We start from the raw sequence: 27,256 nt of genomic DNA on the forward strand, positions 1-27,256 counted from the left end.
GGACCCTAGAGGGGCGGGGCCTAGGCCGTGGCCCTGGTGGCCAGGTTGAGGCCCCGCCTTTCCCTTCCGGCTGCTGCTCCTCTTCCCTACGCGGCCCGAGGTAAGATTAGGTCTGCACAGAGGCCCGGATGTCCTCTGCCCGTCAGGGTCTCGTGCTGCCCCGGTGACACGGCGGGGCCCGGTCGGGGCGCACGCTGAGGCCTGCGGCGAGTTGCGTGGGTGCGATCGCGAAGAACGCGGCCCCGGGCCCAGAGCGCGACGAGCCGTGGCTGGAGGCCGAGGGAGGGGCGCTGAGCCGAGGACTTTGTCCCGAGGCTCGACGCCTCTTCCCGAATCCCTTTTCTTCACTGAGCTTCCAAGAATGTGTAACCCGGGGCGCTCGGGCGTGCGGTCTCTGAGGCCATCTGCCGGTTTATCAAGTACCCCACTACGTTTGCGTAGCTGTTCCTGCGTCTGGTGGATGGGGTACCTCGCTCATGGAGGAAACAGACCCCAAAGCGTTCGCAGCCTCCACGGGCGCCTGGGTCAGGGGGCCGGGCACCTGGGGATCCCGCTTCTCCGCACGGGCTTGCAAGCACTTTGGAAGGCTGATCGTATTTGTAAATGCGCTGTCAGTTGTGTAGGGGTCTGGCGGTCGTCTGTGACTGGGTCATCAGGACAGTGGCATTTGCGCGGACCTTGGAGGGCATTCGAGGTTGCAGGAATAATAATAGCTAACATTTGTGTGCGTATCATGGCCAGCAGTGTTCGAAGTACGTGAATTAACTCAGTCCCGGGAACACCCCTATCAAACTGATCCTATTAGTATCCTTACTTTACAGATGGGGAAATGAGGCATAGAAAGATGACGTAGTTTGCCCGAAATCACTACCACTACCAAAGAACTACCGTGTATGGTACGTGGTGAAGCCAGAATTTGAACCTGGAGGGTCTGGCTCCACAGCCTGCTCTAAAACCATTGTACCATGGCACCCAGTAGAAACATCCAGGCTATGCTAGAATTATACATAATTGAGTTTGACTAAATTAAGATAACAGAAAACAAGGCCAGAAAAATACTGTGGGACCATTGAAGACAATTTTGAGAGCTAAGTTAAGGTGCTTGGAGTTCATGGATGCTATGTTTTTCCCTAGGGTGGATTAAAGATTCATGTATGGGCAAGCCTTGTGAATTTTTATGAAGGAAAAGCGATCATGCATAGTACAGTTAATAATGTGACCAAAGTATATATGGAGTTCTGTTCATCCTTTTTGTCAGTTCATAGTTTCAATTTTATGAAGTTTTAATGGCATCAAGCTTTTAAAAAATTGCATAATTATTGACACTATCTTCCATTTCAATGACTTATTGGTGTTCAACTACTGCCCTGACAGCAGAGTGGGATTAGTTCTGGACACCTGTAGCAGCATCCTGGAAGTGGGCAAGCATTTTTCATCTGCTAGTTAATGTGGGCAAGCTAACCATGTTTTAAAATTGACAATGTGCTTAACACTACTGAACTATACCCTTCAAAATGGTTAAGACAGTAAAGTTTATGTTACGTGGTTTTTAATCACAATTTTTAAAATAAAATTAAAAGTAAACTTAAATGACTAATAATTCCAAGTAGACCATGTTAGGCCTGAAGATGTGTCATGTATAGGGATCCACTGAGCAGTAAGTTAAATGGATTAAAGCCCTAGGCCTCCATGCAGGATTGATTTTAGTGAGACATACAAGAAGGAAACAAAGTAGTAAGGAAAATTTAATTTCTTGTGTATAATTAGGATGGTGGCAGTGAGAATTCAGAGACGGGGTAACTTTAAGACATTTCAAATGTAGGTTGGGCAAGACAGGCATAGATGAAAAGAGAAGCAAAAAAAGGAATAGAAACACTTGGTTTGAAGGTAGGAGACAGGAGCTTAACTTTAGATGCATTGAGTTTTACTAGCCTGTGGCCCATCCTGTGAGAAGGGTCCAGCAAGAAATTTAAATTCTGGCACCAATGCCTGAGAACGATTGAATCAAGAGAGGCAGATTTATATTGTTTCAACGCAAAAAATAGAGTGGAAACTTAGGGAATGGAATCCTGTTTTTTCACTGAGGAGAGAATTTGAACAAAGAAGTGATGGTCAGCAGTTGCATAATCGGGTGATGTTGGGAAGACCTGTGTAGGTCATTGAGAGCCAGTGGGGTGGGACACATTGCAGATGGAGAAATGGATCAAAGTCCATGAGAGAATGAGAACAAAAACCCAGGTAGAGATAGAAAACTTTTGAGGCTCATGGGAAGAAGGAAGGAATGGGTGAGATACAAAGAACACAGATTTCTGGAGATAAATAACACTTAACTTCAATAAGTAAAGGGAAGAAAAGAAAAGTAAGATTTGACAGTTTAGCCTTTTGGGGGAATGGATGCTTTGTGAATAAAGATGACTTTAATACTTTTTACCTCATTGGCTTTCCATGTACCATGCATTGAGAGAAACTTTGTTCTCTGAAGAATATTGATGTACATTTCATTGACTTTCTAGGGAGACTGGCCCTGTGAAATTTTTTTTGCCTTCATTTTTGGTTTTTCTTGGGGGAGGGTGTTTTTTATTTTTCTATTCTACTCTGTAACTTCATTTCTCCCCCAAAATCTGTTGTAGAACCGAAATGAAACGTGTCAGACAAATGACACATTTGGTGTCATTTGGTGCACACGACTACGTACATTTCTATTTATTTGTTTGTTTATTTCTGTGTATCAGTAACTTCACCGTCATTCATAAGCCCAGTCCGTTTTCTCACCAGTTCATCCTTTCTAGCCAGCCAGCCCAGTAGTCCTTAAGCCCTCATCTCTTCCCTTCTTTATCCTCCCCGCATTACACGTTTGACCTACAACTCTTGGCTGATGAGTCTAGGCTTCTTTTTATCTTTCTCTGCTTTTCTAGTCTCCACTCCTGTTTCCTTCACTCTCAGCAGTTGACTGTATCTCGTACTTTCAAATTACAATCTAAAACTTTTTCTATTTATTTAAAAGAAAAAAAAAAACTGTCTTCATGGGACTCTTATTCCAGGAGAAGTTTTTAACCAAACACAAGGCCTTGTGGCAAAATAGGTGTTAAGGTACTTAGATTATGGGCCGAGGTCAAGCGATGGTGCTGTTCCATCAGCTGCCCTTTTGACACTGCCATACCCAGAGTAGATAATCATCTACCTCACAAGAGGAAAATGTCTCTGTTGAGAATGTGTAGTGTACTATATATGTCTGTATAACCTTTGTTGTGAAAAGTATGTCCCATTTATACACCATTTGATCTTTTTTTCAGGATCATCTACCCTTTGGTGCAGATAAAAAAGCAAGTAGCAGTTGGACAGGTACATTAAAGTTTTATTTTTATGTATTACTTTGGAAGTTGAATGAAAAATCTAGTAACTTGGTTTAAAATATGCTATTTTTCACAGAGAAAAATTTTAGTGAAAAATGTAATCACCTAGTATATCATTTCATATATCATAGTATATCATATCTAGTTCTTAGCTTATATCTTATTTTTTATTGAGCCTAACTTTCTTAATTGACAATTGAAGATAGTTTCTAAAATGGGTAGTTAGGGGGAAAAAAAACTTTAAAAGCTTTGATTTTATTTTTATTAATTCATTCTACCAGTTTAAAAAACAGTATTTTAACTTTGTTTTCTCTGGCCCAATGGAAAGTGTTTGACTCTGAATTTTAATTAAGAACATTCAAAGAGCAGAAAAAATGGACTAGTTACGGATTACCGAAATAGATGAATAACAAGGTAGGAAAACAATAGAGGTAAAGAATAGCTAATTTTAAAAACTTTCACATAATTGGTAGTGAGAAGTTAAAAATTTATTCATTAATTCAACAAATAATTATTAGGTACCTCTCACGTACTAGATATATGCTCAGTGTACCATGTTTTGGGAAAGTAGACATAGTCCCTGCTAGATCTAAAAAAAATAGGATTTCCTTTAAGAATAATTCAGGTAAATTTTTTTCCTTGGTCTCGTGTATCTATTTTAAAAGTATACATCTATCTCTGTTAATTCATTGTTTAAGATGGTGTCATAAACAAGAACAGCTGAAGTTAATATTCAATAATTAATAACATTTTGTGGGCAGTTTGTTTAAAAATTGGTCTTTTAAAGGTTAAAAGCATAAACCTGTGAATAGAAGGTAATTCTACCTCTGTGTATAATTGTAATACCCTAATGTTATAAAATTAGTCAATCTTTTCTGAAAAAATATTTTTTTATGAGTATTTAAAAACCCTCTCAGGAGGCAGGAAAGCATAGCGGGAGAGTAGGGGCTCTGATGTCAGACTTTCTGGTTCACATCCCAGGTTTCCAATGCAAAGCTCAGTATTTGGATTTATTGAGGAGATTACTTAAACGTAGGATCGAAACTAATCTTATTTAGAATTTTGCAAAGACGTTTCCAAAATAAGCTTTCTAAGATTATCGCTACGTCTCTTTTTAGAGTAACCTTAACACCACAACTGATCAGTGTACAGTAGAACATTTCACTGAGAAGACCACCAGAGAGGTAATACCTGTTCCTGGTATCTGAGGATTTTTTGTTTAGTGTGTATGATTTAGTGATTTGGGATAAGGAGGGGAAGGGACTCCTTCCTCGAGAGATACAAATCAGAATCAGTCTGGTTTCTCTTTGCTCAACAGGTATTTACCATAAAGATGGTGTTCCAGTTTTTTTGGTATTTATTATTAAAAATTAATAATGTGTGGTATTTTAACATTTAAGTTTAGATTTATGAAAACTTTAAAGATGTGTTGGAGAGAAAAGAAGTACTAAACTTCAAAATTTCCCCATGACAAACTGTACTTTTAATTCACTCAGGACAGGCTTTTGTTTTACTTGCTGGTTTGTTTTAAAAGGAGAAATGTTGATCTGAAAATTGTATATCACTTTCTCTGAAACACTCTCTTAGGATGAGTAATTTGATCTCGTTCAACATGTAGGAAAGTGCCTGTGACACTGTGTTCAGTAAATGTTACCTGTTACTATTATCAAAATCATTATTGTTATACCATTTTCCTCCCATTTTAATATCAACCATAATGTCATACCATTGCCTCCTTTGTTACAGTTAACAGGTAAACTATTAACAATTTTTAATCTTCTAAGCTAAAGTTAATAACTTATTTATATTCTGCCTCTTTCTGAAAAGAATTTGGAAAAAAGTAAAAAGGAAAGGGACTTCCCTGGCAGTCCAGTGGTTAAGACTCTGCACGTCCACTGCAGGGGGCATGGGTTTGATCCCTCATCGGGGAACTAAGATCCCACATGCCACACGGCACAGCCAAAAAAATAAATTAAATAAAAATAAAAAGAATTTGGGGCAGTCCACAGTCGTACAGACAAAAAAGCTTGTTAATAAATTAGTAATGACATTCCAAAGTACTAAAGTTTCCTAAAGTGAGTACCAAGTGTAAGTGTATGTATCAAAATTAGTCAGTTTCATAATATTATTTATGAGAGGAAATTAGCCTGTGAAAAAAATTCAGGGTGGCAGACAGTTTCATGTTTAGATAATTTATCCCCAAAACAGTTAGTTTTGTTTCAAATTTTTTAGGAACTGATTCTCTAGAAATTAATGAGATTAATCTTCACTAATAGGAGAAGAATGGCATTGAAACAGATTTCCAGCAACAAGTGCTTTGGGGGATTGCAGAAAGTTTTTGAACATGACAGGTAACTACTAAGAAGGTACAATTTTAGATATCTTTAATTCTGCTTCCGTCTATTTGATTCTTTAAATAAGCCCATGAAAGATCACTGTTGCATGAATTACTGTTTACCTGTAGAAAATACCTGTGATTTTTATCAGCTTTATCTTACCTAGTTTTGATATTGGTGATGGTAATAAACTCTTAGTGATAAAAAGCAAATTAAGGATGTGATGCATTTCAGTGCCCATGAACAAACATGTAGTTTAAGAGCTTTAGAATTCATTTTTTATAAAAGCTGATTTATTATTTCATATATCTCTTTAGAAACAATTTTTCTTTTAATAATTTTAGTGCTACATTGAGGATGTTACATTTATTCTTTTAATTCAGCCTTCTCAAAATGACCGTGTACCATGCACAGCATAGGCTCAGTTTGGTTAATATCAATAGATCAGTATGCTAAATTGGCCTCATTCTTTCTTTAAGGGCTATGGTATATTCCTTAAATGTTGGTGGAATCACTTATTTTGGACATTAAATCACTTATTTTATGTTTCTGTCTTGACTTTTTTATGTGTGTGTGACTGTTAATTACAGTGTTGAACTGAAATGCAAAATGAAATTTGCTATCTATTTACCACCAAAGGCAGAAACTGGAAAATGCCCTGCACTATATTGGCTGTCTGGTAAGTGTTATGCATTTGAGTTTTATAAAGGAGTTTCTTTTTCTTTTTAACTAGCTTATCTTATTCTTTAATCTTTACTTATTGGTGTGCTTTCTGAACCATTTATAAAAGACTTTAGGAGCCTGTCATAGTCTCCTCTTACTTTATCCTGAGAATAATTTCAGTCCTACTGAATTACATTTATTATACTCCTTTTTCAATTAGACCAAGTAATTCGGCAGAGAATATAAAGTTCTAGACTCAGTGACAAGAGCTTAGAAAAGTTATTTACTTTGTACCTACTCAAGCGTTTCTTAGAGACTTTACCACTCAAATAGAACAGTTTTAGGTAAAACCAGGACACCTGTGATATGCTAATTAGAAACCACAGCCAAGTAACTTCTTACAGTGTTCTCTGAAATATTTTAATTGGACTCACCTTCTCTGGCTACAATCTGGAACATCACAAAAGAATACTAATGCTTCTTAATCAGAGGTGAATGTTAAAGATTCTTGAATGGATTGTGAGAGAGTAATTTTGAACCTCTGTGCTAACTTTTCTTTCACAAGATGTTGGCACTTCATCTTTAGAAGCAGACATTATAAGAGTCTCATAGAAACCAAATTATGTCATAGCGTTCTATTTTTGTTTCTTTAAAATTGCTTCTTATAACTTTGATTTAAATCCTCCCTTCTGTATGTTTCCTCAAGGATATGCCCCAAATACCAGTCTTTAAAAATGAGAATAATATTTCATTTTAAAAGGTAAAAATTAAGTGCCTACCTAGTTTTTTTTTAACATCTTTATTGGAGTATAATTGCTTTACAATGGTGTGTTAGTTTCTGCTTTACAACAAAGTGAATCAGTTATACATATACATATGTTCCCATATCTCTTCCCTCTTGCGTCTCCCTCCCTCCCACCCTCCCTATCCCACCCCTCTAGGTGGTCACAAAGCACCAAGCTGATCTCCCTGTGCTATGCGGCTGCTTCCCACTAGCTATCCACCCTACGTTTGGTAGTGTATATATGTCCATGCCACTTTCTCACTTCGTCCCAGTTTACCCTTCCCCCTCCCCGCCCGTGTCCTCAGGTCCACTCTCTATGCCTGCGTCTTTATTCCTGTCCTGCCCCTGGGTTCTTCACAACCATTCTTTTTTTTTTTTTTTTTTTTTTTAGATTCCATATATATGTGTTAGCATACGGTATTTGTTTTTCTCTTTCTGACTTACTTCACTCTGTATGACAGACCCTAGGTCCATCCACCTCACTACAAATAACTGACTTCTGTTCCTTTTTGATGCTATTGTAAGTGGAATTGCTTCTTTTTTTTTTCCTATCTTTAAAAAATTTTTTTAAATTAAAAAAATCTTTTATTGGAGTATAGTTGCTTTACAATGTGTTAGTTTCTGCTGTACAGCAAAGTGAATCAGCTATATGTAGACATACATCCCCTCTTTTTTGGATTTCCTTCCCATTTAGGTCACGACAGAGCATTGAGTAGAATTCCCTGTGTTATACAGTAGGTTCTCATTAGTTATCTATTTTGTACTAATAGTCTCGATACTGTGCCATGGTGGCTGTATCAATTTACATTCCCACCAACAGTGCAAGAGGGTTCCCTTTTCTCCACACCCTCTCCAGCATTTATTGTTTGTAGACTTTCTGATGTGTCTATCTAGTTTTAACTCAACAACTAATTTCTTTGATTGGAAAAAGCAAACCAATTTTGCTAGAAGAGCAGGGTATTGCCAAAAGCAACAACAAATTACATGTTTGTTTTAGAAACATAGAATTGTGTAGCTAAAGATGCTCTTAGAAATCATGTAACCTGTAGAACAGGAAACTATTCTATAGTACCAGGGAAATTATATATTACGCAGGATCACATAAAAGAGTGAACAGGTTTTCTGATTCATGGTCCAAAGCTGTATTCATTCTTTCCTCCTGTTCTTTTTACCTTTTGTTTCTGGTGGGAGCTACTGCAGTCAAATCTCTTGTTAAAAGAATAACACACCATTAGGGTTGTAATAACATTTGTTTTATGCACCATATTGCCATTCTACAGTTTGAATAATTCTAAATTCCCAAACACGCCTGATCCAAAGGATTTTAGTAATTGAAATTTTAGTGAGTGACTTTCAAAGGACAGCTATGGGAGCATTTAACCTAAGACAGTTCTTGGATTAATACTGTTACATATTTTATGAGAAGGGAAACTTTAGTGTCTTTTTCAGCATTATTTCTTAAAACAAACAAAAAGCTTTTTAATAAGTGAGCTTGTTTTCCTGTGTTATAAGAAGATTAAAGCTTATAAACCGTTCAGAGTTCACAGCATATCATGAGATAACAATATTTTTGATCTTTAGGTTTAACTTGCACAGAACAAAATTTTATATCGAAATCTGGTTATCATCAAGCTGCCTCGGAACATGGCCTTGTCGTCATTGCTCCAGATACCAGCCCTCGTAAGTGTTCTTGTTCCTTTGTAAAAATATAAATCTTTAAGACTTAAGTTATAGTAATGCACAATTCATTTCATATTTTTGCTATTTATTAATCTTTCAAGCAACATCGTGACTCTAAAATACCATGCTGTACCTTTTGCTCACTGAATTTTACTCATAACGTCAGTCTTATGAGAGGGGGACAGTTTTGCTATTCCCATTTTACAGATTAAGACACTAAGGCACTTTAAAACAGAGACTGAGCAATTCAATTAATAATGTATCATATTGGCACTAGTGCCAAAATAACCTACAATGCATAGGAAATAATTTTTTTTATTCCTTGGGTAAACTGCCTTGTCACGTGGTAATTATCTTTTCTCATTTCTGTTAGTCATCGAATAGTAGTACAGTTAAACAAGTGTTAGTTTTAATATAAATGATTACAATGTTTACATTAGAGAAATGAGAATATCAAATATTTGAGAATTCAATCCATCAGATAGTTGAAACTTGTTTTGGGACCCTAGAAGAGTCAGGAAATGGCATTTAAATGGTAGCTAAAACTATCTGGAAGTTGAATGGCTGGCCTTGGAAGTAATGCATTTCCTTTCACAATCCATATTATGTAAAAGTAAGACGTGTCACAGGAAATGTAATAAGATGTTTACTTCAGAAGAGCATCAGAAATATAAAATACCTTGGAATAAACTTTTAAAGTATGAAGATTTCTTTTTTAAAAAAACATAAAATGTCCTAACTGTTGTAAGTGGAAGAATGTCATGTTCCTGGATGGGTAGACTATTATGAAGAGGTCATTTCCATCAAATTACATATCACTGTAATCTTATTCAGAATCCCAGTGGTTGGCTTTTTAACTGTATGCAAGGATATAAAATAAAACGTAATTAGTTAAAATAGAATATAAGACAATCCCATTGGGGGATGGGTAAATAGGGGAAATGTGATGGAATGATTCCAAAGTACATAAGGAGACATCTTCAGTTCAAAATAGTGAATTGAGCACAAGCATTTGTTCCCCTTCCCTTCTAAGATCACAGTGGTGCAGAGAAGTAAGGAAGTGTTGGTAATGAGGAGGGTCATCAGAGAAGGAATCTTAACACATTTCTGAAAGATAAGAAGAGAGTCTAAGCCCTTTGACAGGTAAAACAGAGTGAGGAAAGATATGTTCAGAATACATAGGAGGGAGCTTCATCAGTGAAGAAAGCCAGTGAATACCCCAGCCTGGAGGGCCATTCCCTCTCTTGCCTCATTGGCTAGAACGAGTCACATGACCCCACTCAAGGGGGCAAGGAAGTACGTGCCCCAAAACGCAGAGAGGAGAGCCCACAATACTTGGTGAACAGCTCTAATGCAAGTGAAAGTTCAGGTTCATTTTAAAGTGTGTTATTAAACATGGGCCATTACTACAGAGTAGATGAAACCACAAGATTTGTCCTTAATAGGTGGCTGCAATATTAAAGGAGAAGATGAGACCTGGGACTTTGGCACTGGTGCTGGATTTTATGTGGATGCCACTGAAGATCCTTGGAAAACTAACTACAGGATGTACTCGTATGTAACGGAGGAGGTAATTTAATTTACAGTGTAATTATTAATTGATGACTGCCAAAAGTTTGATTTTGGACACAAAGTCCTTCCTGTCCCGAGAATTTTAAACTAGGGTATGGTATTGTTGAATCTATTTGGTACATATTTATTAATTATCTTGGTAAAAATTCCAAAGTTTACAAGTACTTTAGTCCTATTTTCTGCAATTTAAGTGAACACTAAGTACAATTTTAAAGAGTTTAATAATTATATTGATCCCTGTATACACTACCCAGGTTATACAAAGAAAATGGTATATGACAAAGCTGTATTTTCTGGCAGCTGGTTCATCCAGACATATTTCATAGTGATTAAAATCAAAAAGGATAAGTGGTAAAGCATTGCTTCTATTAATAATATTTATGTGCAGTTTATGCATTTTTCTATGATTTTAATTGTTAATGTGCACATCATAGAAACTCAGAAACGATAATATAAAATTTTAATCACCCATAATTCTGTCACCCCAAACAACAACTATATTTTCGTATATTCCAGACTTTTTTTATGACTAGTTTTCATATAATGGTAAAACATTTTTATCTTGTTCTATTTTTAGTTGTATAAAGTAAATATTTTCTAATATTCTGATCTATTTGTAACATAATTTTAATAATTGTATAATATTCTGTCATATGCTGTGATTTACTTTTTTCTAATGGAGGCTATTTATATATTTACATATGTATTTTTTACCAGAATACGTATTACTGCATTGATTATCTTTGTTTATAATTTTTTACCCATAAGGACTTTTCCCTCAGAAGAGATTCCAGGAGGTGAAATTACTAGATCAAAAGTTTACAACATTTTAAAGTTTCTTTCTGCATTATCTTCTTAAAGTTGCTTTCTAAGGAAGATGTAATGTATATTCTCCAGTGATATATTAATGATCATTGTCTATCTGACTTTTTTTTTTAATCTTTACTAGTGTAGACCATTTTAAGACTGTGAATTTGGAAGTATTGATTATTTTAGATGACTCTGAAAAAGTCTAAACTTATTTCTGTCATATCTCTTGTCCCACTATTAAATTCTCTGTAGCTTCCACAACTCATAAATACCAATTTTCCAGTGGATCCCCAAAAGATGTCTATTTTTGGCCACTCCATGGGAGGCCATGGAGCTCTGATCTGTGCTTTGAAGAATCCTGGAAAATACAAAGTAAGATTACCTAAGCTTCTAGTGACAGATATTTCTCTTGAATAGTATAATATTAGGAACTTTCAAAGATTGAGATTAAGATACTGTGTTTTAGTATTGGGACTAAACTTTTCTAGTCTCGGGAATTTCAAGGGGTTTGTGGGGAAAGAGTATTAAATTTGACCACACAATACATGCTACAGAATCAGAAGTATAGGAATTTTATCCCAGTGGTTTCTCATTGGTCTATTAGAGGTGTTATAAAGCAATTTTCATTGCTTCTATTCAAACTATAGTTTTCTAGGCTTTTTTTCCCCTAAAAGTTATTACTGATTAATGTTATTGTGACAGTATGTTATCATTTACTTTTACCGGGAATATTCTTGTAAAGTTGACTTTGATTTTCCACTGTTGTAAGTAGAAAAAATGAGTAGAAACGCTGAACATAAACTTTCATTTGTGCCTTATTTAATGAAAATGTAGCTCTTTTAATAGAACACACAAAGGATGTGGTATCTTGGAGAGGCATACAATCTAAGCCCATAATATAGCAAAAGGAAAATTGTTCACAGGGATTTTCATGGCAAGTCAGAGTTTTTAAGCAAGTTGTAAATACCTGTTCATATTCAATTTAGCAAAATATAACTTGTTTTTAATTTTTTTGTTTGTTTGTTTCTAAAGTCTGTGTCAGCATTTGCTCCAATTTGCAACCCAGTGCTCTGTCCTTGGGGCAAAAAAGCCTTCAGTGGATATTTGGGAACAGATCAAAGTAAATGGGAGGTAGGTACTGGATGGCGGGCTTCATACCCATTCTTAAGTTTTCAAATTTGTTAAAGAGCTACACACTACACACGTTATATTCTTAACTTACTCAAGTTAAGGATTCAGAGCAAAAAATAATGAACTAAAGTGTATACATGTAACAATAACAACAACAACAGAGAACAATATTTCAGTTGCATTGAATTATGGCAGATATTCTGCGGCTACATTTTTTTTCTGCTAATGGTTAATTTATATGTTTATTTTCTAAATTAACATTACAAAAAATACCCCATATTACTAAATTTAGACTTACGTCATTTTAACTGTGTGCTTAATTGTATGATAAGAGCCACGAGGCCTGGCTTTTTATTTTGTGTATCCGTTTCAAAGTCTAGCGTCTCTCAGATTTGGATTTTAAATTCTAGACTTAAAAGCTTTTAAAAATAGATATTGTGTATGTAATATACATTTATGAGAATATTTCCAACAGTAAGATTGCTTTTTGAAGCATAGGAGCAGATGCTTCTAAATGAAAATAAAAATGGTAAAAATGGCCCCTTTTCCCTGAGACTGATTTGCTCTTGTGCAGAAATGGGCTATTTGAAAACTCCACCAAGAGTTTGAATATTTTGCAGGTGAACTCATCATCATGTGCATGTTAGCAAGTAGAAAATCATCGAGTGGGAAAAAAAACTTTTTTGTCTTATTGCTGTTTATTCAAAGTCATTTATACATGGACCCCTATTTTATTTAAGATTGGTCATTGAAATTCTGACAAATTGGAAGGCTAATCTTTTAGTCATTAGAGTTTTGTTTTGCTTAGGCTTAGATTTTTATTATATTGGAAGAATGCTGAAAATTATTACTATTAGTTACTTTGGGGACAGTGCATTGACAATGCTTGTGCCTCAGTGTTTTGAGTCCTCACCATGTGCGGAGTTTGTGTGGGGTTTTGAGATCTTATGTCAAGGAGGTGATGACCCTTTCCTGTCCACAGGGGCCTTATGGTCTAATAGAAGTTTTGAATAAAAGACCAACTGATTGGGAGAAGTAGTGGAGAGGTACCCTATAAAGGAATCTGTATCATTTTTCTCCAAATGGCAGTAGATTTTACTTTTAATTATGCAGTGTTTAGGCTATCGTTTAATTTACTCTTGGAATAAGGAGGCCATGCAGAATTATGAAATCGTGGAACTTAGAACTAGTTGGACTTTATAGGTGTCCTTCTACTCTCTCCTTCTAAGATTAAAGAAAGCAAGTCTTAAAAAGCATGCTACTTTAGAAGGGGAAATCTTTTGGTTTTTGTGTGTCTTGATCAATGCATAAAAGTTGGCATTAGTGAATATACATGAATAATCAATATTTAAAGATAGATGGTAAAATAGAAAATTGTAACTAGTGGCAGCTCCTCACGTAATAAATTTGAGTTGTTGATATGATTCAGATTGTTCAAATCAAGTCTTCCTGAAAGTTCCTGGAGATAGTAGACATTTGGTGCCATTCAGCAGATAGCAAAAGAGAGATTTATGTCTGGAATTAGTCAAAAAGAAGGGACAAAAAATAGACTATTTATTTGAAATAGAGAATATTTGGAAACAGAAAAAGATAATGGAGTTAGAAGAAATAGTCAATTTGTAAAAGGATTTACAAAGAAAACAAATTGGTTTTCTTGGAGTTGAGAGGTGATTAAACCTTAAAGGTTTGGAAGAAAAAAGGCTATACACTATGAAGAATACTTGAGATATAGAATTGGTTGGTCTAGGACTGGTTGAAAGTAGGGAAGAAGCTGTAATTGAGGAGAGAATTCTGAAGGCCTGTAAATAAAAACCAGACAAGCCAACTTAAAAGCATATTTTCAACTTAATCAGCCTTAGAGCTGAAATGACTTTAAATTTCTATCCAGTTCTAGTATAGGGTATTCCGCAGAATATCTTTCTGGGCACTTTCAAATTTATTTTTCATTATTTCTTCCCTTTTTATAGGCTTATGATGCTACCCATCTTGTGAAGGCCTGCCCAGGTACTCAGCTGGATATACTAATTGATCAAGGAAAAGATGACCAGTTCCTTTCAGATGGACAGCTACTGCCTGATAACTTCATAGCTGCCTGTACAGAAAAGAAAATCCCTGTTGTTTTCAGATTACAAGAGGCAAGTACTAGGAAACCTTAGCTTGTTCTAAATTAACTATTAAAAAAACAAGATTCCATAGTACTTTCTTAATTTTATTTTAGGATTTGAAAAGCTACCTGTAGTAAGGTATTTTTTAATTATAATAAGACCTTTAAAGTGAAAGCCTTCCTGTTTTTTTTTTTTTTTTTTTTTTTTTTGTGGTATGCAGGCCTCCCTCTGCTGCGGCCTCTCCCGTTGCGGAGCACAGGCTCCGGACGCGCAGGCCCAGCGGCCATGGCTCACGGGCCCAGCCGCTCCGCGGCATGTGGGATCCTCCCGGACCGGGGCGCGAACCCGGTTCCCCTGCATCAGCAGGCGGACGCGCAACCACTGCGCCACCAGGGAAGCCCGAAAGCCTTCCTATTAAGTTAATGATATCTAAGACCAAATTCCATAGAAATAGGAAAGCTTTTGACGACAGTGAAAAGTATTTACAATTTTCTGTCCCACTGTAAAATCAGTAAATAACACAAACTTTACGCTTGAATAGTACTTAATTGTCAACATTATCAGGTATATCTTTCTTAACACATGCGGCTATTGTTGCAGTAAAATAAAAGGACAAGCTTCCACCTTCATTACTCTTCACTTTATATACACATCTTAGCCTCAGAAGCTGTGTATTATTTGTCTCACACACACACACACACACACACTTCATATTGTTTGAGTTAGATGCTAATCTATTTGTTGTGCTACTTGCTAGTTGTTTAAGAATAATTACTGAATTTCAATTGGTTTGCAAATTTTCCTTGACTAAAATACTTTTGACTATTCACTACTCACCTCACTCTATGCTAATTCAGCTATAATTAAAGAAATTCTACCTTTATTTTTTTTAAATTATGTATTCATAAGCTTCAGAACATAATAAAAACAAAATTTTTATTTCAGGATGAAAAGTGAACACTGAAAATTATACATGGTTGTGATTTTTTAAAACATTTTTATTCATGTTTAAGGGTAATATGTCAGGCACATTGATCTAAAACATATACTTATAATGATAAGTGTTCAAATAAATCTACATCAATGTGTAATGTGGTATATTTCAGTTTACAAAAATGTTTTCACAGCATTAGCTCATTTTAGCCTTATATGACCAGATGAGAGACCATTCTAGCCTATCCACCTGTTTGGGTTTTTTTGGGTTTTTTTCAACTTTTTTTTTTGTTGTGGTAAAATACCACAATACCACATAAAATTTACCACCTTAACTATTTTTAAGTGTACACTTCAGTGGTATTAAATACATTCATAATGTCATACAGCTATCACCACCATTCATCTCCACGGTTCTTTTCATCTTATAAAATTGAAACTCTGTTCCCATTAAATACCAACTCCCCATTTCTCCCTGCCCCCAGCCCTTGGCAACCACCATGTTACTTTCTGTCTCTCTTACTACTCTGAGGATCTCATATAAGTGGAATCATACAGTATTTGTCTTTTTGTGACTAGCTTATTTCACTTAGCATAGTCCTCTTAAGGTTCATCCGTGTATCATGTGCCAGAATTTCCTTCCTTTTTAAGTCTCTTCATTGTATGCATATACCACATTTTGCTTATCCGTTCATCTGTCAGTGGACCACTTAAGTTGCTTCCAAGTCTTAGCTATTATGAATAATGCTGCTATAAACATGGGTGTACAAATATCTCTCAGGATTCTGCTTTTAGTTCTTTCGGTTATATACCCAGAAGTGGGATTGCTGGGTCATATGGTAGTTCTATTCTTAGTTGTTTGAGGGACCTCCCTACTGTTCTGTTCTCCAGAGCGGCTGCGCCACTTTGCAGTCCCACCAGCAGTGCACAAGGGTTCCAATTTCTGCACCTCTCCCCAACACATCTTTTCTCTTCTTTCTTTCTTTCTTTTTTTTTTTTTTTTTTTCCTGGATAGTAGCCATCCCGGTGGCTGTGAGGTGGTATTGTGGTTTTGATTTAAATTTCCCCTAATGATTACTCATGTTGAGCATCTTTCCGTGCTTATTGGCCATTTGTATATCTTTTGAGAAATGTCTATTCCAGTCCATTTCCCATTCTTCCATTGGGTTGCTTTTTGTATTGAATGCTATTTGTATTGAGTTTTATGAGTTCTTTATGTATTCTGGATGCTAATCCCTTATCAGATAAATGATTTGCAGATATTTTTCTCCCATTCTGTGGGTTACCTTTTTACTCTGTTGATGTTGTATTTTGATGCACAAAATATTTTAATGTTCATGAAGTCCAACTTGACTATTTTACTTTGTTGCATGTCCCTTTGGTGTCATATCCAAGAAACCACTGCCAAGTCCGTTGTCATGAAGCTTTTGTTCTATGTTTTCTTTTAAGAGTTTTATAGTTAGTTTTATAGTTTTAAGACCTACATTTAGCCTTTAATCCAATTTGAGTTAATTTTTGTATATGGTGTTAGGTAAGGATTCAACTTCATTTTTTTGCATGTGGATTCCAGCATCATTTGTTGAAAAAACTATGCTTTCACCATTGAATGGCTTAATACTCTTGTCAAAAATCATTTGACTGTATATTCCAGGGTTTATTTATGGGCTTTCTATTCTATTCCATTGGTCTATATGTCTGTCTTTATACCAGTTATCACACTTTTTGATTACTGTAGCTTTGTAGAAAATTTTGAAATCTGGAAGCATGAGTTCTCAGGTTTTTTTCTTCTTTTTCCAAGATTGTTTTGGCTATTTGGGCTCTCTTGAGATTCCACTTGAATTTTAGGATGGTTTTTTCTGTTGCTGCAAAAATTGCCTTTGGAATTTTGATAGGGATTGCATTGAATCTATAGATTGCTTTGGGTAGTCTTGACACCTTAACAGACCATGAACATGGGATGTGTTTCCATTTATTGTGTCTTCTTTAATTTCTTTCAGCAATGATTTATTCATTGTACAAGTAGTTCATCTTCTTGGTTAATTCCTAAGTATTCTTTCTGATGCTGTTGTAAATGGAGTTGTTTTCATAATTTTCTTTTCAGATTGTTCATTTTTAGAATATGGAAATGCAACTGATTTTTGTGTTTGCCTTTTTATCCTGCTACTTTTGCTGAATTTATTAGCTCTAACAGTTCAGGGTTTTCTACATACAAGATCATATTATTTATGGACAAAGATAATTTTACCTCTTTCCAATTTGGATGCCTTTATTTCTTCTTCTTGCAAATTGCTCTGGCTAGAACTGCCAGTACTATGTTGAATAGAAGTGCTAAAAGTGGGCATCCTGTCTTATTCCTGATCTTAGAGGAAAAGCTTTCAGTATTTTTCCATTAAGTATGACATTTGCTATGGGTTTTCATACATGACTCCTGGACATCTGTTTTACAGATGAGGAGACAAGCTCAGAAAAGTAACCTACTTATCTAAGGTCACACAGCTAGTTTATGGTGGAACCAGGCCTGGAAGCAAGGTCGTCTGATTGCAAATACTATCCTCCTTTCATCTGTCTAACCATTCCAAAGCAAGGCAAAGCAGTACTCCTGAAGAGCCAAGGGATGGAATTAGAGCGAACATAAGGGGAAGCTGTGCATAACCTGCTACTTGTCTAACTCATGCAGCAGATCTTAGCAATCTCCCTGATGTCTTTTTAATCTCCTTGATATTTTTAACGTTTAAACAATACATATATCCTGTGGGAATATATGTCCAAAACCAATACATTATGTATTCCTTGTTTGTGGTTATCCATCATATAGAAATAGATTTTTTTAGTTTAATTTCAACATTTATCATCAGAATTACATGTTTTAGATCAATAATCAACCTTGAGAAATTTGATGATAAATATAATAGTATGTTTAACTATATTAACTATTGCTCTAAGTGATGTAACAAAGCATGTTTTTTCCAAATGACGTTAACTTCTTGGCTCTAGTGGTGTTGTTGCCTCTTCTGCTTCCCTTGTGTTTATGCCAGGAAATTTCATTGTTACCACCAACAACCAAGTTTCAGCCTGCCAACAAAGACTGAAAAATCTCTAGAGTTTGTTATAAAAACAACACAGTTAGAACACTGATGAAATTCTTGGGGGGGGAGAATAAATCAACTTATTTCTAAAATTGACTATGTCCCAAGCAACTGAAAAATGTAGTTGTCTGTACTTAATGAAGAGTCAGTACAAAGCATTCAATTCTTTAAAAAAAAAAGTGAGAAAGTATTGAAATCATAAGTCACAATTTTTAGCTCAGGCACAATTTTCTGTTCACTTTCCTTCCAGCATGGACAGGTTAAAAGTAAACTACACAGTCTGAAGCAGATTATGTTTAGGTTTGTTGTAATTGAATGAGCAACTGAATGGACATACCTGGCCACTGGCTCCAGGGAAGCAACTTTTCAGATTTTCAAGCCAACTTCTGTTGACTTCAGATTACCTCAGGTCCGAGGGCACTTGATTATATGTACAGTTTATCTGTATTTCTTTATGAAATGGGAGCTGTGAAGGATTAAATAAGCTGAAAATAATAGTGGGTAATATAAATAAGTGATCTAGGGAGGAAAAAAAATTATTGCAATCATGTACATGGTTTACCCAACCTCATTCATTTTCCTCTTTTTAATGGTGTTAAATGCTCACAATCTACATTTCTTTCAACTGTCAAAAAAAGTTGAGGGGGAACTGTAGTCCATAGGGATATTAATTTGGTTTTTATTATACTTCATAATTTATTCTTTTTCTATTTTCACTTCAGTGAATCTAAATTGAAAATGCACAAGGTAGCAGAATTCTGATAGCTAATATACACAGGTCAAGTCTTAGTCTGAAGAGGAAAGGCCTAGTATGTCTTATTATCAGTTATTGAAGTAATATAGTGAAGAAACATTTTCAGTTTCAGACCTAATGGAAACTTCCAGAAACCCACATTGAAGCAAGGCTATAGTACCGTCTCAAGTCTCAGGCCCTTTTTGAAGATTCAGAGGTTGTTTTGGCCTCTGTGCCTGCCTGTTAGAGAAGAGTACGAACATGGCACAGAATTCTAGAAGTGCAGGGCTCTCTCACTCATCTGTATCCCCATGTTTAGCACAATTACCTGGCACATAAACTCTCAGGAAGTGCTTATTGAATAAACAAATGAGCAGCTTTCAGCCATCTTCTTCTTTGTACTCTGAGGAGACTTCATAACTCAGGAATTCATAACTGAGCTTTGCTAATTGGGTCTGGAAAATATGTAGGAAAATACTGCCTGTTAGAATAAATGTTCATCATAGCCGCTGATGCTTCTTTTTTTGAGAATTGAGCAAAGAATAAAAGAATGAGTTTGTTTATTTTTATACTCTAAGAGAGTTTTGCTACCAAGGATTTTTCCATTTCAAGTGTGAGGTAGAAGAGGAAAGGACGGCCCTTTCAAGTGTCACTAAATGAACGTAGTCACACAAGCCGCTTAACACACAAACCAATTCAAATAATTTGATGAAGGGAGCTACCCCCATTTAATAATATTGACCAGCAGAATTTGAAACTAATCAAGAATGACACAGCTCTATATATAAACGTCTTGTATCTACCAGAATGGCAGTAATTCAAATGTATTCTCTTGCCTTTATGTTGACATTTAAAAAAATCTTTCTTGGTCCCTCATGATAGGCATTTTCTATTTTCTCATGAAGGTAGACCTTCAGTTAAATATCATTATGGAAGGACATTTGCTTTGTATTTTAGGTGAAATACACTGTTATCTTGCAATACACCCCTGAGAGCTCAAAATTGTCACTTTGGTTTACTCTGGGACTTCTCTAATAAAATAATAATAATAATAAATAATAACAATAATAATGGTGGCTCCCCACTATGTGCCTGAAACTGCAACACACTGAACATATGTGCGACTAAACATGAAAATACAGCATAGTCAGTCGTGTTAGGATTTTTGTTAACAACTGTTTCGAGGCATCTATTTCCTTGCATCTACACCTGTTTTCAGTCAGATCCATCTTATCATCTGTGAAAAATGGCAGGTACTTGGTACTATATTTCACAGGTTTTGTGGCCTGAAAATCATGGGCATATTTAACCTCTTAACAACTCAAGAATTCCATGGTGGAAAATGCTTTTCTTTAACCTTCTTTATGTAAGAAACTGGCCTTCAGCTCTAAATTTAACTAATTTAACTGGGACTGGTCTGATCGTTGAGAGACATGAAACCAAATAATTCCAAGGCTCAGCCTTAATTTTGACAACATTCCTGTCAGATTCACTTCCACAGTTTGGGCACTGAAAATAGAAGACAGATTGCTTTTAAGTTACTTTGATGATTTTAAACTAGAACTCTTTATTAACTGCTGTTCCCAAGATATGCACTGCATACCCCTGCCAAGTAAGAGGTAGAGAACATTTACTGATTCATCAAAACCTTAGGGACTTTACCTTGTTCCCTGAAACCCAGGTGATATTTTTATTAGTTTTTTTTGTTTCTTAAGTGCTTAGAAAAATTCCTTTTTCCTCCCACCAGAGACCACTCGCTCAATCTTAGACTTTCATCTTTCTCAGATTATTCTATTTTGTATTTTAATTTTGTTTTGGCAAGGGAAGTGCTGTCCCCCAAATTATCTGGTTTTTAACTCTTTGATTCTTCCTACCCTATTTTTCTTCTCTTTTTCCTTTGAGTGCTACTTATTTTGTACTCAGAGGACACTCCGAGAAAGGATTGCCTCTCCATTTACCATTGATTACCTATCAAGGACTTTATTTGACCAGATAGAAATCTGTTTCAACTCAACTACTTGGCACATTTTCTCTCTGCTTCATGGTAGTTTTCAAAAGTTTACTGACTTTTTACCCAGTTTGATTTATTGCTGAGGGATGTCAGAGTGTAATGAATTATTCCTTTTTCCTCAGATAAAGATACAATATGCTTTTACCATGCAGGAGGTCGAATTCTTAACGTGATTTATGATGGCTGTGTTTAACTTCCCAGTGATAGGGCACTTGGGCGTTCTTCATGTTCTTTCTCTGTATTGTTTATGTGTGCTTATTTTGTATCTTAACATTCCCTTGTTGATGGTGGTGCATTGCTTTTGTGAGTTGAAACTTTTTTCAACTACTCTTTTTTCAGTGAAAATGTTGAAGTACAAGTGTAATAAACCTTGATTATAAACCTTCCACATGTTGTGATAGTTTGATTATTTATAAGCAAATTAAGTGACATGCAAGATATATTTAATGTCCCTAATATTGATTTTTCTGAATAGTAGATAAATGTCTTATCTCTATTTTGTCTTCTAGGGTTATGATCATAGCTACTACTCACATGTTGTGACAGTTTATTTATAAGCAAATTAAGTGACATGCAAGATATATTTAATGTCCCTAATATTGATTTTTCTGAATAGTAGATAAATGTCTTATCTCTATTTTGTCTTCTAGGGTTATGATCATAGCTACTACTTCATTGCAACCTTTATTACCAATCACATCAGACATCATGCAAAATACCTGAATGCTTGAAAAACTTTGGGTAAGAGAATCTCTGCAGGATGATAAAATTGTAATAAACAGACTGGCAAGGAAAAAAGATTTTAAAACATTGCATTTTGTAGTGCTAAAAATGCTTCATTCTGTAGTTGAATCACCCTCTGAATAAATATATCAAACCTGCTTCTGATTTATAAAGTTACTTTACCAGTGTTCACATGGGAAATATTTAGTACTTCACAGTTTTTTCGAGGTAATTTGGAAATCATTGTGTGTTGACCTCAGGACACAGAATATGAATATAATCCCATTGAAATCATGAAATGCTAACTCTGGAACAGAGAGTTTAAAGGTAGTTTAGCCTAAACTCCTCGTCTTTCCAGACTTTAAGCCTCTGAAGGCGTGGACTGTCTTCTTCCTGTTCATTGTTACACACCTAGTGTCCAGCAACTACTTGGCTTCTAGTAGTCATTGAATTGAATAACTATTTGTTAGTTGTTGAATAAGCAAGTAGCGTCAGAAAGGTTAAATGAATTCCCCATCACTACCCAGTTATTTGTGGGAGAACTAAGATTAGAAGTCATATTTCCGGAGCCCAATCAATGATATTTCTTTTCTTATCTGTTGAGTCAAATAGATTTGTGGGCATTGGTTTATGGACCTCTCTCAAGAGACAGGAATTAAATACTAGATTCAATCTGAAATTAGTTAGATAAGGAAACTTGTTTCATGTGTTACTGTAGAAGATATTTTCCTTTAGTTACATTGCAGAAATTTAGCTTGATGAGCTCTCCAAGAACTTGTAAATACTAAAGTGTGTTCCTTAAAAACTTAAATGGACACTCCCAATGACCAGGGATTGAACCAGGGACCTCAGCAGTGAAAGCACCGTGTCCTAATCACTGGACCGCCAGGCAAGTCCCCTGATTGTTTTAAAAGAAATATATTTTTCTGTTAAAGAGCACAAAAGTTATACATTTTAAACATTCAATAAGAATGTGTATTTCATGGTAATTGAGGAAGACATCAGGTTCTTAAAGTTATAAAATAAGTACTATGTAATGTGAATTAGTACTAAATTAGTACTACAAATCAATGTGTGGTCCTTTTACTTTCAACTATTTTCCTTACATTTCAATGTGTCTGTAAACATCATATAGTTGGATTTTTAACCTGTCTTTTAGCTATCTAGTACATTAATATTTACTGTGACTGCTGATATTTTGGGCTTATTTCTACTCTTATGTAGGGCCACTCTGCTTCTTCTTCCCAGTCCACTTCCTTACTGTGACTTTTGGAAGGGACTTTTTAACTTCATATTTTCTTCTTTACCGATATAAAAGCAATAAACTCTCTTTTCTTACATTAAAATGTCCACATTTGCATTTAACACAGTTGAGAATAAATATCTCTACGCTCCTCCAAAGCAGTACCAGGAACTAGAATGTTTGAACCCCCATAATGCTTTCTTGTCTTGTGTAATAACCAGCTGGTACTTTCTTTCCACTGTGCTTTATTTAGCAACCTCCTATTCCAAATTAGACACTAATATATCATTGTCCTATAGCCAGTGTGTATTTGGATATGCTTATTTACATAGTTATATATTTATTTGTCAGCCACCCTTTTTTGAATTTTAGACCTTCTTCTCCATGAAATACATAATTCAATGAAGGTGAGTAAAATCAGTTTTTGTAAATTCAGTTTTTGTCTCAAAATATGAATGGTAAATTCAGTTTTTGTCTCAAAATATGAATAGTTTTCTCTCAGCACTTTATAAAGAGTAATCTCCACTGTCTATTGGCTTCTGATTGTACTATTAAGAAGTCTGCTGTCGATCTAATTAGATTTTTTTCTTCTTCTTGTAGGTAATCTGTCTTCACTTTTAGGATTGCCTTTGTCTTTATCTGTAGTTTCACTGCAGATATAGATTGGTTTTTACTTATCCTGCTTGAAATGCGTTGTCTTCCTCAATCTGAGCATTCAAATCAATTTTATCAATTCTGGAAAGTTCTCAATCACTATCTCTTTATATATTGCCTCTCCTATATTATATCTGTTCTCCTCTGAATACTAAGAGGATAAACTAAGAGTATTAAAAAAATGTTCAAATAGCTTCCTGCCAGTTCAGATCACTTGCCACCAAATAAGTTGCCAAAAAAGCTTCCAGGCTTCACATTTCAAAGCTTATTTTGTAACACTGGATGGTAAACCCATGCATGGTTGGGTGTAATCCTGAGGAATTTGTGGGGTCTGGGTGGTGGATACCTTCCTTCAGTGAGGAACTGTTTTTCATCTCCCTGGTGTCCTGGAGTGTGACGAACCTGAGAAACTTTAAAGTAAATATTCTCATCTTGGGGTTTCCAGACTGTATTTGTGGTAAAATTCAAATCTTAAATCTATGGTAGATGAGAGCTGTAGTGACAAAGTCACAGGAGATAATACTTCCCCATCTACTCTCAGCCAACAATGATGAGTTTCCTTGTCATCTCCCTTTACAGACAGGCTGATTTTTCCCTATTCTTTCAATGAACATACAGCTTTTTACAGATCCTAGCTTTGTGCAGAGATATCATATCTGACTCAGGATGCACCTTGAATGGGTGCATGTACTTGTTTCCATCACGGAAGGCCCATTAACACTTCATCTCCTGGTCCACAAGGTGGACGAAAGCTCCCAGTAGTGACATTAAAAGAAGCCATGGCTTCACCTTTGTCTTATCACTCTGATCTCCAGCTCCCTCTATGTTTAGAGATCCTGGGCATTTCCTTATTTTCTTATAATAACCAAAGCATTTAAATGTGTACTATTTATTTTTTAAGCATTTCTAGGCATGTTGTTGAGGGAGGTTTTTCGGGGCTATGAATACTTCCCCTCCCTCCTGGGAGCTTGACTGGGATAATTCTGAAGTGTGAGGTGTTCTATACCATTTCTCAAAGCTTCTCCAGGATTGAGCTTCAGTGGCTCACTGTGGAGCTGGTTTAAGAATGCACCCCCTTAGTGGCCACATTCTAGAATGCACCCCCTATTGGCCACCTCTTCCTGATGGTACTTCCCCATTACCACCTCCACGCACCCCCCCCCACCCCCGTCTGGCTCCCTATCACCCAAGACCTAAGGGCCCTTACCCTTATCTCAGGGTATGTCTGCTTCTTTTAGGTATTGCTCACCTAATACCACATGCTTCTAGGAACTAGACATGCTTCTAGGTGCTTCTAGAGGAAGCCTCTAAAATATCCTATTAATGCCTTAGTGCCCACAATTTCTTTCAGCAAACAGTACTGTCCTGGAAAAATGCATATGCTCTACCATTAACAAGGGGGAGAAAAAGGCCGGTATATAAAGTTGTACTGTGTAAAAATACATAGGAATATCTCAGAGAAAATATTTCAAAAGTTTAACAGTTCCCTTAAGGTGGGATTACTGGTGATTTTCCCCTACCTCTTTATACTTTCCCAAGTTTCTATGATGAACATGTATCACTTTGATAAACAGAAAGAAAAATTCCCAAATTAAAAAAAAAATTACAGCAATGTTTTATTAAATTGGGAGAGAAAAATGGCAAGGAAACGAGAGGCTTCTTCCTGGACCTCACATCACAGTGAGGAGTGCTTCCTCTCACTGTGCTTGTCTTGTAAATCTTTCTCCTGCACTTTTTGTTCTGACCTTGACCTGTCTCCTTACTTAGCATTTGAACTGGTCCCAACAAGCTCAGCTTATCAGGTTTTATTATATAAATATGCATTCTTTTGTATCTCCAAACAGCTTAAGTATTGTCAACTCTTTTTTCTTCTAACTCTAGAAACGTCATCTGGGTTAGCTCTGCTGGGAAACCCTTCTGCATGGTGAAAAGGACATAGGCCTGACATAGCTGAACTTGACTCTGCCTTGCTCTCTCACCTGCTGTGACCTTGAACGAGTTACTTGAATACTCCGAGTCTCAGTTTCTCCTTGTTAATTTGCACTCTTAGAAGTGATAGAAGCCCAGCTCAAGTTGATTTGATGCAAAGTCATAGCCTCTTGGAGGCACTCATGGAAGGTTTGACTACCTAAGCTTCAGAAATACAGGACTCTTTACTGCTGGATCCAAGAATGCAAACAGCAGGATTTTCTTTGCTACTTCTCCCTGCGTGTCATTTTTATCCTCTAGGTGTTTTCCAGGTTTTATATCTTCTGTCTTCAGTCACCAGGAAAGAATTAAAATCCTGGAAGAGCCTTATTGGTCAATTGTGAATAAGAGGGCTGCTCCTGAACCAGGTGGGCAGCATCAGTTAAGAACCACATAGAGAATGCCCTGGTGGTACAATGGTTAGGGCTCTGCGCTCCCCCTGCAGGGGCCACAGGTTCAATCCCTCGATGGGGAACTAAGATCCCGCATGCCATGCAGTGCAGCCAAAAAAAAAATAAAAAATCAAACCCATACAAAACCTCATGGTGTACGATGCAGGGTTCGTTCCTAGAAGCATGTGGTCTTAGGGGGCAACCCCACGGATGTCTACCACAAGTCCCTTCCTTATTGCATTTTGGTGAAGAGTTTTTGAGATAATGTATGTAAAGTTCATTAACTCTTCTAACTGGCATCTCTCCAATGCCTACTACATGATAAGTACTGTTCTAAGCAATGGAGAATCAGCAGAGAACCAAATAGACAAGCAGCCTTGTTTTAATGGAGCTTATAGTTCAGAAGAAACACTTGACTCACGGTAACCACTCAATACATACTGGCCATTAAGGCGGCCCATTAGCATGGGAGTGTGGGGAGTAGAGTTCTTTAGAGTGAAATCCTGCATACACACACCCACCCTCGACGGTACCTGATGTCTGCTAGCTGACTTCTAGTGGAAGATGGAAGATTAGATAACCAGTCCCACTGGGCTCATTGCCGCCCTATCTCTCAGGTTCACTCAGGAAGCACTAGGAAGTCCCCAGATGCAGCTGTTGGCTAGAATTCAGTCTCTGGGACAGTCCCCAGCTGTGGCCTATGCCATATGGCTAAGCTGCATGGGTGACCCTAATGCAGACATGCCCCTGCCAGGCTCCCCCAGTACTCCGGTTGCCATCCCTTACCTTGTCCTTCACACATTCCCAGTTGCTCCAGCCAACTTACAGTGCAAAGTGTCTGTGAAGCACTGGACTTCTGTAATGTGCAAGAGACCAAGAGGGCTCAGCTTTTGGAGGTGGGCACAGTTGCAGCACTTTCAGTCAGAACATCACAGGCAAGGCATAGCTCTTCCTGACTCCGTAGATATGGGTCTTAAACGTAGAGGCCCTGACACTGGTCCCTGCTGTCCCTGCTCAGGCTGTGAGTCTCGAGTCTCGTGTGCTCTGTGTGGGTTGGGACGAGAAGGCAGAAACGACAT

General features: G+C 36.6%; 1 protein-coding gene across 7 annotated transcripts; it reads left to right on the forward strand.

Moving 5' to 3' along the window:
* On the forward strand, positions 1-26,336 carry ESD (esterase D). 7 transcript variants are annotated; one of them, XR_003682640.2, is made up of 14 exons: positions 1-100; positions 3,294-3,342; positions 4,472-4,537; positions 4,672-4,706; positions 5,630-5,704; positions 6,280-6,368; positions 8,718-8,816; positions 10,262-10,386; positions 11,451-11,570; positions 12,231-12,329; positions 14,297-14,464; positions 21,848-21,938; positions 23,764-24,234; positions 25,699-26,336. XR_003682640.2 is itself a non-coding variant. In XM_028497775.2 (14 exons), the coding sequence occupies exons 4-12, from the start codon at positions 4,687-4,689 to the stop codon at positions 21,926-21,928; spliced, it is 876 nt and encodes a 291-aa protein (XP_028353576.1). In that variant the 5' UTR covers positions 1-100; positions 3,294-3,342; positions 4,472-4,537; positions 4,672-4,686; the 3' UTR covers positions 21,929-21,938; positions 23,536-23,570; positions 25,699-26,335. The 7 variants fall into 7 exon arrangements, 5 of the variants coding, with proteins under 5 accessions (XP_028353576.1, XP_028353577.1, XP_007102575.2 ...); XR_003682639.2 differs by lacking the exon at positions 23,764-24,234 and adding an exon at positions 23,515-23,570 and having other exon boundaries at positions 25,699-26,335; XM_028497775.2 differs by lacking the exon at positions 23,764-24,234 and adding an exon at positions 23,536-23,570 and having other exon boundaries at positions 25,699-26,335.
* The last annotated feature ends 920 nt before the right edge of the window (positions 26,337-27,256 follow it).

This window comes from Physeter macrocephalus, chromosome 13 (genome assembly GCF_002837175.3).
Source record: "Physeter macrocephalus isolate SW-GA chromosome 13, ASM283717v5, whole genome shotgun sequence".
Lineage (NCBI taxonomy): Eukaryota > Metazoa > Chordata > Mammalia > Artiodactyla > Physeteridae > Physeter > Physeter macrocephalus.

Bases quoted from the DNA above. Each gene is read 5' to 3' on its own strand.
- ESD (XM_028497775.2), top strand. From the start codon at position 4,687: ATGGTGTTCCAGTTTTTTTG. The intron at 10,387-11,450 runs GTAATTTAATTT...AATTCTCTGTAG, and splicing joins ACTCGTATGTAACGGAGGAG to CTTCCACAACTCATAAATAC. The intron at 14,465-21,847 runs GCAAGTACTAGG...TTTGTCTTCTAG, and splicing joins TTGTTTTCAGATTACAAGAG to GGTTATGATCATAGCTACTA.